Raw genomic sequence first — 13,123 nt, 5'->3', positions numbered from 1 at the left:
TTTGAAGTATGTGTGAGTCGCAGGGAGTATAAACGTGAGCCGACGTAACGCTGATATTAATGCTGAAGTTGTTTAGATAGAGCCATAGGTAGGCAAAAAAGTGCGGAGCTCACTAAGACTCACTCAAGAGATATATTGTGCGCTCAGACTCACAAAAATGTTTCTCAACCAGACTCACTCGGACTCAGGCTCACTGAAATTTTGCACAATCGGACTCACTGGGACTCAAACTCACCAAATATTATTCACCCGGACTCACTCCGACTCAGACTCACGGCTCCACCTGAGTTTGAGTGAGTCTGAGTCAGTCAACTTATGAGTGAGTTTGCCGACCTATGTGCGTGTGGTGTAGCGCTACTTTAAGCCTACTGCACGCTTTTAATCCTGACAGCCTGAACGCGCTGGGCCGCCGATGTACAGTGTTCAAACGCGCACCGCTTTGTAGAAACGAAAGCTGCTGGCTGTTGCATAGTTGAGCGTTGCGGGCCACGGGCACCAAGAAACCTCGCGTTATTGTCGCTATCGCGCTTAACAAACGCGTACGGTACAGCAAGCGGCCCAGCAGTGACGACGTGTGCCGAGTAGGTGACGGACTGCACCCAACTAGCCAGGAGACAATCGGCTCCACGCGGCACTGTACCAAGTTTCTGAAACTGTGTCAGTTTTTCGCTTAGTAGCAGATCACGATACAGACGCATCCAGATTTATCGCAGAAAGCTGATACTGTTCGTTCTGTCGCTATGTAGGTCGTTGTGTATCCCAGACCCTGTAACAGTTTCGAAAAGCTCCTTGGCGTCGCCACCGCACGCTATCGGACAGTCATGCAAGAGTGCCAAAATCTTTTGTGCACATCGGCAAAAAGAAAGAAAAGGCTTTGTGGTAGGTGCTTTAGGCAATATTTGCAGTGGCTCTGTATTTCGTTGTTGGCGGCAATGGCACACGTCAGGAGACGCAAATCTGTACATGGTGGTGCGCACTACTGTTTAGTGCATGGTTATGCCGCGTTCCGGGCAGGTACATATTAACGAGGTTCCATTGTACTGCTACTTTCGAAGCAAAAGAAAAAGTTCTTAAGGCTAGATTATTAGAAGTCTTTGATTAATTAAGATGAGAAGCTCACGCTCACGCAGTCAAAATTCTGCCCCACGACTTCTGGAACCTTCTAGAAAGCCGTGAGGATTGTGTGTCAGGGTTCCTCACCTGTGTGAACATCTTCTTCATGAGGTTATTAAGAATCCTTTTTAACACAGGCTCATATAGTAAGGCTTGTGAACTCTTCAGCCACCTAAGAAAGTGGAGATAAAAGAAAAAGCTTAGCACAACAGTGACAAAACAACTATGGCTGCAGCAGACATATCAAGCCATACACTCAAACCTCATTATAACGAAGTTACATCTTACACGAAAATAACTTCATTATATCCGAAAATTCATTATAAACGTATATCCCTAACACTGTAGGTAGAGCAAGACTATTTTTAATTTACTTTGTTATAATCGATATTTCATTATATCCATGTTCGTTATATCGAAGTTTCAGTGTATGTGTCTACAAATAGAGCAGAGGTACAAGTTCCTTTTTTTACATGTACTATTCAATTCCTATCTCCAATGTCAGTCATTTACATCAATGTCATCAGCATGTTTGTCCAATCAACTACTGATGGGAACAGCAACAAAACAAGTCTTGTGGATCACCCTATGCCAAAGTTCATAAAAGCTGTTTGCAGTGGATTCATAGTACATGCTTCTTGGCTAACAGGGCCTGTTCAATGAGACTTTCATCTCCTATAATAAAATTGACAGTTAGAAGAAAAAGCATACAAGGTACATTGAACGAATAAAGAAAGAAGTAAAAAGTACCGAAAGACATGAGCCAGCTGGTAGTCTGCAAACACGTTGCGGTAGATTGCGACGTCGCGCATCCAGCCGGCAACCATGGCACGAAGCACACGGAAAGCACTGGCGGAGAGGGCCACATCGTCATAACTGGTCAGCGATGGATTTGCGCCCTGCTGCTGCCCTGCCACCATGTTGTCTAGCGAGACACTTCCTACACCACCAGCATCAAAGGCAACGCTCGAGCTCACGCCTTCCAGCTCTGTCAGGTTCTGAGACTGCAAGGAAAAAAGAGTTGATTTAGTGTTTTCGCTTATGTACACGTGTGAACTACATCAATGCCTTAAAAGGAACCCCGCAACACTTCTTGAGCATAGTCATAACACACAGCCAATCTGCAGTGAGCATGTGAGACAAACATTACTGTGCTGTACACAGCAAGGAATTTACAAGACCTTGTCAAAAACAACCTAAAATCGCTTGCTTTCTTCAAAGCTGTCATTTTGTTGACCAAATGAGGTCCCAAAGTTGTGTAACTGTCACAGGGACCTCCTCATAGGAAGTCCCCCTGACAATTTTGTAACTTTGGCACCTCTTTCTGGTCGATGAATTGAACAAAAAAAGGTGGCAGGAAAACGCAGGTCCACAGAGAATTGTAACTTCTTGCGAATTTTTTCGAAATTCCTCATGACAGTTAGATAACTAATAGTAGACTCTCGTTAACAGAACCTGGAGGGACCAGGAAAATGTGTTCCGTTTAACAGGAGTTCCGTTTACTGAGAGAGGAGCAGGGGCGCAGAATCCAAGTATGAAAGCAAGTATGAAAGCAGTTGTTCCGTTTAAGCAGCAGTTCTGTTTAAGATATTTCCATTTACTGGGAGTCTACTGTATATACATACTCCAGTGGCAACTCTCAGAGAGTATAGGAGATAAAAGTAGGGGTGTGCGAATATTGGAAATTTCGAATATTTTTCGAATAGTGTTTGCTATTCGATTCGATTCGCACTGAAATTTTACTATTCGAACTTCTCAAAGACAAATGCAGTCAACGTCCGGTTGAAAGTGACCCCTTCAGATTTTCAGTATGCTTCACCTCATTACACTTTCGTATTGCGGCAAAGCTGCCTTTCAAGCTCCGTTACGGTCGAACTTAGCCAAGAGACAAAGTCCGGTTGGAAATGGTCCCTAGATTTTCAATATGCTTCACCTCATCACACCCCCGTATTGCGGCAAAGCTGCCTTTCAAGCTCCGTTGCGGTCGAACTTAGGCAAGAGACAGTCAACGTCTGATTGGAAGTGGTCCCTAGATTTTCAATATGCTTCACCTCCTCACACCCCCGTATTGCGGCAAAGCTGCCTTTCAAGGTCCGTTACGGTCGAACTTAGCCAAGAGACAGTCAACGTCCGTTTGGAAGTGGTCCCTAGATTTTCAATACGCTTCACCTCATCACACCCCCGTATTGCGGCAAAGCTGCCTTTTAAGCTCCGCTACGGTCGCAAATGTATTAACTCAAGAAAACGCTAGTTCCAATATGGTGATGAAAGATGTGGCAGAGTTGGGGGCTCAATTAATGCTGTTTTGGACCTGAAATTTGGGCAGGAAGTCCGAAAAATCGGACGCCGAAGCTTTTTAGCATCCAAAATTTCAGATGTTCTTATATATTGACGTCTACGAGGCAGATTTGGAACTCCGGACTTGAAGGGAGCACACCCTTGTCCGCCACATCAGTTGGCCTTCCACAGCAGTTGAAAGAGGAGGAGAGGCTGAGGAAATGGCATCTCTGCCTATCACACGTAAAGTGTTGTCGGCAACACTTTGGTTGCACCAAATCATGTACATAAATACAATTCGGCCTCTACATTGCCTCACTCTTGATAAGAAAGACAACTATGAAATATGACCCCACCAGCGCTTCATCAACCTAGCGAAAAGAAACACTTTCATGTTGCGATCTCACAAGAACATACTTAGGGATTCTCTGCAACTTTTTCTGTAATTTCACTTCGAATTATTCGAAAAATGTTTGAGAAATATTCGAAAATTATTCGAAATTATTCGATTCGATTCGCACTCAATCTTTATTATTCGAATTCGCTTCGCACCCAAAATTTTGCTATTCGCACAGCTCTAGATAAAAGTAAATAAGATATAGTACACTGCAACCTCGTTTCACTGGCACTTGACACACCGTGCAATTAGATTAATGCACAAACTTGTCGTGCCATTCTTGTTCTGGTCTACAAAACAACTAAAACTGGGCTAAAAAAGGCATATCATGCTCTCCAAAGTTTTGTTCGTGAATGTTTTTCACACATACCTGAAGTATGGTAGTCACAGCCAAGCCATTCAGATCCATCTCAACGCACACCGTGGTATAGGCTCCTGGGTTGTTGACTTCGGAAACGGAGGCCATATCCGCTTCAGCTAGGAGGCTGTAATGAAAATATTTCATTTGATGCAATCCAAGCCAGGAGACCTTTGTAGCATACAAAGCCCCTGCACCTTTGTGCCTCATGCAAAAAACAATAGTGCAGTTATGTAAGGTGTCTAGAAAGAGACGAAGCTGCACACTAGCTGGTGACAACCATTATTCACGGAGAGAGCTTACTTTCTGTTGTACACAAGTACAAAACAAGAGTAGACAAAAGGAAAACAGAAAGACAGAAAGTAAGGCAGCTTGACAAGAGCCCCACAGATATATATGTACCAAATAGAAAGCCACCCTTTGACAATCTCTGCTCTCCAAACATTATTTGGAATGTAGCCAAGCGCTAATGATGAGGTGAGGTCATATGTCAAAACGTGATGATCATGTGTGACAAGCTGAGATCGACGAGAATCCTTATGGAAATAAAGTGAGTGAAAGTGTGCCAAATCTGGTTGGCTTAATTAGTGTGAAAGCAGTAAACACGCCAAGTAAAGGAGACTCACTTGCATGAAATGGCACAATACAGTACAACAATAATCCACAGATGGGCCTCATAACTGCATCATTTCAGTTACGTTGTCTAACCTCTGTGCAGTGAAGCCCACATTTTGAATCCTGGCCTCACCAGTTGTCGTCGGCTTCTTTGCCACCCAAGTCTGGCCTGTCCGTCTCCGAGCACCAGAGCACAAAGTTCTGCCTCTGGAGGTGACGTGCGTAGAAGAGATCGCAGCCGAACATGATGGCGTCCTTTGGCAGGTTACCCAGAGGCACGTGGAAGTAGCGACACTGCTCCAGCATTGTCTGCAGAGAAGTGAATGTGATACGCATTTACTGAAAACTGAGAACATCTGTCGCATTTTGTGGCGTTACACACTGCTCGAACAAGGGATGTCTCAGGCTGCAGCCAATATCTCGACAAAAGAAGTTGTCTAGTCCTTGACAAAGATAAGCCCTCTTGACAAAAATAAGCCGCCTTGTTTTGATAGTAAATAATATTGAATTTGCTTCAAAATTCAGTACCAATTACCATTCACTTCGAATTCACTTCGAACCAAACAAGTGGTACAGTGAAATCTCGGTATAACAAACTTCAGGGGACTGCGGAAAAATGTTCGTTAGTATTTTGAAAGGTCGTTATAGTGAAAGCCCAAAAATTTACCATAACAACTGAATTTCAGTAACGCAAACGTCCTACCTTTGCAACGGTACGTCCTTGAACTCGTTTCTCACAACAATGCACACGTGAACGTCAGTCAAGGCACGTTTATTTGAAATAGTCCGTGATCGTTTTTTGACGGGTGCAGCACAAACTCTGCGTCACGAACGATTTTAGACCGTCCGCGTTTTTATGCGCTGCTTCGGTCGCTGTTCCGCTTTTTTCTATGAATATGCGGAGTTTCCTCAAGTAGTCCAACGTATCTGTGGCCGACACGGACTCGTCGCGATCTATCATCGGGTGCTACCGTCACATCGTCGTCCATGTCATCGCTGCAATCCTTTAAGGCCCAACTGCATGCACGCGAGTTTTGAGCAACGGCCGACAGGATTTGCTGTCGCGAAGGGCCATTCATCGCTGTCGCTTGTCGCCCCCCCCCCCCCCGCCGTCGCAGGTTTCTGGAAAGCCAGAAAACATCGCTTGTCGCCCGGAAGTGAGCATGACGATATCCGGGAACATGGCAGCATCTCTGACCCTCGCTTCGGCTGCAATTTGCTCGTGATGCTTCCAATCGGCGCGTACTTCAAGGAATGCAAATTATAGACTACCTTCTTTACAGCCCCATCTCACACGGAGAGCGAGGCAGCGGCCGTATTTTGTCGTTAATTTTGATCGACGGTGCGTTTTGATGTTTCGGTGGTAGCTTGCTGCATTGGTGGTAGCTTGCTGCAATGTCAACATCGTCGTCGTGTGAGGTAGCCCTTCTCTCTGCGAAGCAACGATGTGAGGAACTGCAGCTTTTCTTAAACGTTCTATGACAGCAAGAGGAAACGTTGTCGAGATGCGCCTCGTGGACTAACCCCAACATAACGCAGTTTGCAAAGTGCGACGTAGCGTAGGCAGCATACGCTTCCGGGCGCCCCATGGGATACTACTGCCGCGGTTAAACATAAGATTGCGAAAAAAGAAAGTCATGAAACGCTTTTATGGCATGCTTATCTCAAACAAGACAATAATAAATTTGGCATGTTGTCATTCATCTACTCTGTAATTCTTTTTCGTAATTTGCCTGCATGCACGCAATAGTTTTCAATCGAGCAACCGTGACACTTTGTCGCGAACATGTGGGTGCTCCCGTCGCGACAGCGCGACGGAGCCCGTTTGTCGCAGTTGCCTTCGCTCGAAAGTCGCGTGCAATGCATGCAGTTGGGCCTTTACAAAACCTGATGCGTTGTCGCCTCCGCAACGGAGGGAAAAAAAAAAAGTTCTCCACCCGCGTCTTTCTCCTCCCACGCCATCTCAAGTTTTTGCGGGAGGGCGTCCGCTCTTCACGCTGCGTCGTCTGCCACCTTACAGCTCCGACTGCCATGACCGATACACTGAAATCTAAGAATCCTCGCATTTCGGGATATAAGTTCGTAGTACTGAGGTGTTGTTAAGATTACACGGGAATTAAATAATGATCGTTATTCTGAAATGTTCGTTATTCTGAAGTTCGTAGTAGTGAAATATTTTTACATTGAAACTATATAAGCAGTCGGCACGGGATTTCTTAAAAGTTCGCTAATTTGAAATGTTCGTTAATGTGGTGTTCGTCGTAACGAGGTTTGACTGTATTCATGCAAGCCTAGCATTGTAGAAATCAACGTACTAATGAACACAGACAAGGAAAAGCGATCTGTATAGCAAACATACTGTCAGAATAGTTTCTACGTTGAGGTAGTGCCTAATCATGGCCTTGGCACCAACACGCTGCCACTCAAGCACACGATACAGGTCCTCCTTGTCATCAACATGCATGGGTACCACAGGAAACTCGAAGAGACCGGGCATAGCCGACTTCAGCTCCTCCAGGGCTGTTTGAAGAAAAGAAAGCGTGAGAGAAGCAATATCACTAATACACTTCTTGAATGCTCTGAGCAATTAGACAAAAAATATTTTATGGGTACGAAAAATACACGTAGGCAAGGAGACATTATTGAAGGGTTCAAGAGGCTAGCTGACTGCAATACAGAACGTAAACGAATAAGAAAATTGTAGACAACTAAATCATTGGATTAAGAGTGAACAAAAGACAATGTCGAATTTGCGTCGCACCTCCCTCTTCCCTTTGGCATCACTTCCCACTCATGTCATGTGACGTCTGAGGCACGCCCAAATTCCGCTATGACACTTGCATTCTGTCACATTACTTCTGGATACACACTTCTAGTAGTCTCAACCACCTCTCATTGACAACTTCCACTCATAGTTTGCCCGAATTCGGTCTGTACTTAGCTTACTTCCAGTCTACACCTCGCATCTGATTCATCATTCACCATCATCATCTCTTATGTTCACTGTTGTACAAGGGCCTCTCTCAATCTTATTACTCCCACAAAATTCTTAACTTTATCACTCCGTCTAACTCGCTGCCATCCTCAACTGCATTTTCCATCCCTTGGTAACCATTCTGTTGCTCTAACTGACCACCGGCTGTCTGTCCCACACATTGTGTGGCCGGCCCAGACCAACTTCTTTTGCTTAATGTCAACTCGAATATCCACTACCTCTGTTTGTTCCCTGACCAATACTGCTGGTGCAAAAGGTAATGACACAAAGCAAAGTGAAGAAACAAGAGGTACAGTAAAGAGCATCAACTTGCAATAGATTAATTTTAAGAAAGGCTCCTTTTTGTACAGTGCAGCTTTTTATACACTGCTGAAATCTAGTTGAAAGTTGACGTTCTTTCCTGTACCTCTTGTTTCTTTGCCTTGAGCCACATCATTACCTTTTGCACAGTATGAACCAACTCACCCAACAATGTGTTTTATTAATTCTGCTGTCTTTCTATCTCTCAACCCATTGCGGCCTGAAACTAAAAGATTCAAGCCTCATGTAAAAGAAGTTGATTTGCTCTTTTACAGATGGTGCATAATGTAGTTCAAAAACGCGCTCGTGAATCAACCACAAAAGAACTTGTTGAGCAGTGCCCGGACATGGACCGCCGCATGCATGTTGCGCTGTCGGGCAGGGCCCGACAACAGACCGCAAGGGGTTAATGTTACACCTATATTTTTCCATTCCATTGCACGCTGTGTGGTCCTAAACTTTTTTCGCGATTCTTTCTTAACCTTCAATTTTCATCCCCGTTAAGCTGACAGTATCTTAGCTAAGTAAGGTCTCAACTAGAGACAAGTTGACCTCAATCAGAAATTACCATCCCCATCATGCTCCGTAACAGAAAGTAGGCAGAAGGGGCCAAGGAAGGCATTGTCTTCGAAATGCCAGCAATATTTGAGCCTGAAGAGATCATACAGGCATGAAACTCACAAACGCAGCTTTGCAAGGCAACCATGGTCGGCCCCCTCTTCTCGTCTCGGTACAGTGCTAGGCTTCTCTGTATCGCTCGATGCACCAGGCGAACGTCCGTTTCCACTCGCACCTCGAATGAATAGCCATCCTCAGGAAGCAGGTCAGCTGTTGTGCCCCGTTCAATCCTGCAAAATTATGAGTAATTTTGCATACTAAATGTTGCACTAAATATTGCAGACAAGTTGTAATGCTCTTACATCCAAATTACTGGCTCACTTGCACTTGGATTCTGTACAAGAGTACTGTTTTACAATAAACTTTATTTCCTACCATGTCTAGGTGCAGTAGTAGTAGTTTCACTGAGAATAAATCACAACTAAATGTGCTACATGACCACTGCAGAACTGCAATGTAGCCATCCTAGCGACAAGACCAGTTGCACTGTCTGTCACTCTAATGCTGTAAGAATTCACATGCCATGTATGCTTGTAAATGTGACAGACAGTGCTGCCGTTCCCTTGCTGGGAACATTTACACTTTTCATTTAGCATATCCATGCACAATATATAACTGATTAGATTAGGCATCAAATGAACAAGTTTCCGGTCGAGCTGGAGTGGTCAGTTACAAAAACATAGATACCTCATGAGAGAAGGCAAAGTTTGCAGACACAGACACAAGAGAAGACAACCAGACAACACAAACTCGACATTTGTGTTGCCTGGTTATCTTCTCTTGTGTCTGAATATACGCACCTCAACTTTCTGCATGGTGAATCCCTACCAACCAGCTGAACTTTCTGTTGGCCATAGATACCTCTTTTACACACTACACTACTAAACAATGCATACGCTGGACATACAGAAATACAGTGCAGACCACTTATAACTAGAGCTGTGCGAATAGCAAAATTTTGGGTGCGAAGCGAATTCGAATAATAAAGATTGAGTGCGAATCGAATCGAATAATTTCGAATAATTTTCGAATATTTCTCAAACATTTTTCGAATAATTCGAAGTGAAATTGCAGAAAAAGTTGCAGAGAATCCCTAAGTATGTTCTTGTGAGATAGCAACATGAAAGTGTTTCTTTTCGCTAGGTTGATGAAGCGCTGGTGGGGTCATATTTCATAGTTGTCTTTCTTATCAAGAGTGAGGCAATGTAGAGGCCGAATTGTATTTATGTACATGATTTGGTGCAACCAAAGTGCTGCCGACAACACTTTGCACGTGATAGGCAGAGATGCCATTTCCTCAGCCTCTCCTCCTCTTTCAACTTCTGTGGAAGCCCAACTGATGTGGCGGACAAGGGTGTGCTCCCTTGAAGTCCGGAGTTCCAAATCCGCCTCGTAGATGTCGATATATAAGAACATCTAAAATTTTGGATGCTAAAAAGCTTCGGCGTCCGATTTTTCGGACTTCCTGCCCAAATTTCAGGTTCAGAACAGCATTAAATGAGCCCCAAACTCTGCCACATCTTTCACCTCCATATTGGAACCAGCGTTTTCTTGAGTTAATACATATGCGACCGTAGCGGAGCTTGAAAGGCAGCTTTGCCGCAATACAGGGGTGTGATGAGGTGAAGCATATTGAAAATTTAGGGACCACTTCCAAACGGACGTTGACTGTCTCTTGACTAAGTTCGACCGTAACGGACCTTGAAAGGCAGCTTTACCGCAATACGTGGGTGTGAGGAGGTGAAGCAGATTGAAAATCTAGGGACCACTTCCAATCAGACGTTGACTGTCTCTTGCCTAAGTTCGACCATAACGGAGCTTGAAAGGCAGCTTTGCCGCAATACGAGAGTGTAATGAGGTGAAGCATATTGAAAATCTGAAGGGGTCACTTTCAACCGGACGTTGACTGCACTTGTTTTTGGGAAGTTCGAATAGTTCGAATAGTAAAATTTCAGTGCGAATCGAATCGAATAGCAAACACTATTCGAAAAATATTCGAAATTTCGAATATTCGCACACCCCTACTTATAACGTAACCGCATATAGTGCAGGACCGGTTATAATGCGGTCTTTTTCGACTCCCGTTTACCCTCCCATAGAACCGCATGTATACGCATACCGCTTATTATGCAGTCCGCCAAGATGAAATACCGTTTATAATGCGGTTGCGGGAAAATATTTCTGACAAACGCGGTAGCGAGTGCGGTTCTCGAAGGAGGTACGCCGCTGGGGAGGGAGCGACGAGGTCGTTACGAAGGGCGAGGGCACGCACAGTGAACGAACGAGAAGCGGAGGGAGGAAAAAGACCGCGGCAGCGCTGTGTGGGCTCGCCGAGTGGGGAAGGATGGTGGTTGCCTAGGCGACGGAGTAGCCTTTGCACCGGCGGCGGCAAGGCTCCGCAGCCGCTTGCCGGCAGCGCGTTACGCGTGGAACGTACGATCGCGTCCTCATCAAGTGCGCTTTAAAGTAAGTTTCCTGTCGGGAAAAGCGTCGTCGTTATCACACTTGCTACAGATATTGCGTTTGCTACCTCGTCCGCAAATTGAAAAGTTTTGCGGCTTCATGTTGCGAGCTTTCGCCTTTTCTGCCAGTGCGCGGACTTAAACGAGCTTGGCGGGCTTTTGTCGCCGTTGATCTCCCAGCCGCGAACATAGACCGCACGAACTTCGTATCATACGCACTGTTCTTGGGTTAGTGCTTGAGTGCGATCTTTTCGACGTCTGATCTTCATGTTGTCTTGGAGAAACTTCCCACGACAACATGCTGAACCGCACGCTAGGCCTAATCAGCGTTGGTTGCTTTTCGGTAGCAGTCGCGGGCGATGAAAGTTGCGGTTTGGTGCGGAATCAACGAAACTTTTTGCGATGGCTGCACTTGAAGGGAAGAGAATCATATCGTTAATGAAAACGAGGGCATGGTTGGCACGTGCAACTCTCGAACGGTGGTTCCGGATTCAATTGCAATGTCTTGGACATCGCGTGCGTGCCCGTGAAATCGAACGATCGGTACCGCTCAGCACGTAAAATTTCGGTCGCGATTCGACATGGTTTCTGTGTAATGCACATACCTCGAGGTGGCCTGAAACGTAGTGGGCGAATTTCCGCGAAGGCACTTTGTTTTGTTTGCTTTTTCCCCCCGTGTTCATTTCGTTGGCAATGCGTGTCTTTGGCGGTTAATTTTTGAACATTCGGAGATTTAAGTGGTTGTAAGCGCCCCAAATCGCATATGTCGATTATCGGACACGCGAGGCTACATGCTCAACACGTTTTGCGCAAGTGCAGCCTTTGTAGAAGGTTGTTTTGGTTATAGTGCGGTACCGCTTATAGTGCGGATATTCGCGACTCCGGCGACTTACGTTATAAGCGGTCTATACTGTAGTTAACTGTAGAAATGATCACCAACAGTCAAACATGAAATGTGTCAGTCAAGATTGGTGAGCAGGGAGGATTGAAGCCAGGATTCAAGTGAGCGGCAAAGGATAAATTTTCTGACTGTGCCACGACTTGCCAAGTGCACAGCCAACATTTAAACATTGGTCAATGCTACAGGAAGCACAACAGAAACAAGCAAGAAGTGTCACGACATCTTCTTGTGCCAAAGCTAAGAGAACAAACGAAAGTCAGCAGGTAAGTGTGGAGAAAAGCAGAAAGAAAGCAAGCCCCTTCAACTCACTTGGCCTGGCGCTCAGCCTTGTACAGGCTGCTCATGTTTGGCATCTGATTGGAGCGCACAGTATCCACAGCAAATACAACACCTTTCTTGAGAGGCGGTAGGAACATGCCAAACATCATCTTCTGGCCACTGCATTACAATCACAGTACAATATATCCATGAGTGACAGACAAGAGACAATATTGCCATGCACACTTGTTTCATGATTTCTATGTGACTGGGCTTCACTCACAAATACTGTTACACATTACCACTGCTCGTTGTTCTAAAAAGTTTTGATAAGATTGCACGCACTTGCGAGTAGTTCTGTTTATTCCGGAGATAACTCAAGCACCAACAATAACGCTGGAATGTCCAATCACGCAAGCATCAAAGACGACGTCTTTCACCGATGATCAGATTTATCGACAACCGAGGACTGTGCTCACCGCTATCGTTGCATTGTGAGCATTACTTCTTTTTCTGTGCATAGGTTTGTCCAATAGAGTTCCATCTTTACCGGCTTGAGCTTTGCGTTCTTCACCGTCACAACCACGGTGTGACGGTGAATTCCAGATTAAGTCTCCTGAGCATTCGTGAAACTAACCCCATCTGTAATTAACTCTTTAGGTACGACTTCTTTCAAAATGGAAAAAAAAAGAACTCCAGATTATGCATTCAACATTTTGATATTTCTGTTGCTCCCCTATATGTACAGGCAGTGAATAAAATTTATACTTTATGAGTAGACAGCACTTAACAGATGACTCATATCACTTTCCACTACCACATGGCATGT

At 45.0% G+C, this 13,123-nt stretch overlaps 1 protein-coding gene across 1 annotated transcript in view; it reads right to left on the bottom strand.

The window, feature by feature from the left end:
* Positions 1-13,123, bottom strand: part of LOC119393891 (DNA polymerase epsilon catalytic subunit A) — a 102,712-nt gene that overhangs the window by 19,100 nt on the left and 70,489 nt on the right. The window contains exons 34-40 of the mRNA XM_037661081.2: positions 12,346-12,474; positions 8,737-8,903; positions 7,120-7,280; positions 4,894-5,069; positions 4,158-4,272; positions 1,864-2,117; positions 1,201-1,285 (exon numbers count right to left, since the gene is read on the bottom strand). Coding sequence (XP_037517009.1) covers positions 1,201-1,285; positions 1,864-2,117; positions 4,158-4,272; positions 4,894-5,069; positions 7,120-7,280; positions 8,737-8,903; positions 12,346-12,474 — 1,087 coding nt within the window. The remainder of the gene's footprint in view (positions 1-1,200; positions 1,286-1,863; positions 2,118-4,157; positions 4,273-4,893; positions 5,070-7,119; positions 7,281-8,736; positions 8,904-12,345; positions 12,475-13,123) is intronic.

Source organism: Rhipicephalus sanguineus, chromosome 5, assembly GCF_013339695.2.
Source record: "Rhipicephalus sanguineus isolate Rsan-2018 chromosome 5, BIME_Rsan_1.4, whole genome shotgun sequence".
Taxonomy (NCBI): Eukaryota; Metazoa; Arthropoda; class Arachnida; order Ixodida; family Ixodidae; genus Rhipicephalus; species Rhipicephalus sanguineus.
This window is presented reverse-complemented; position numbering and strand designations above follow the sequence as displayed.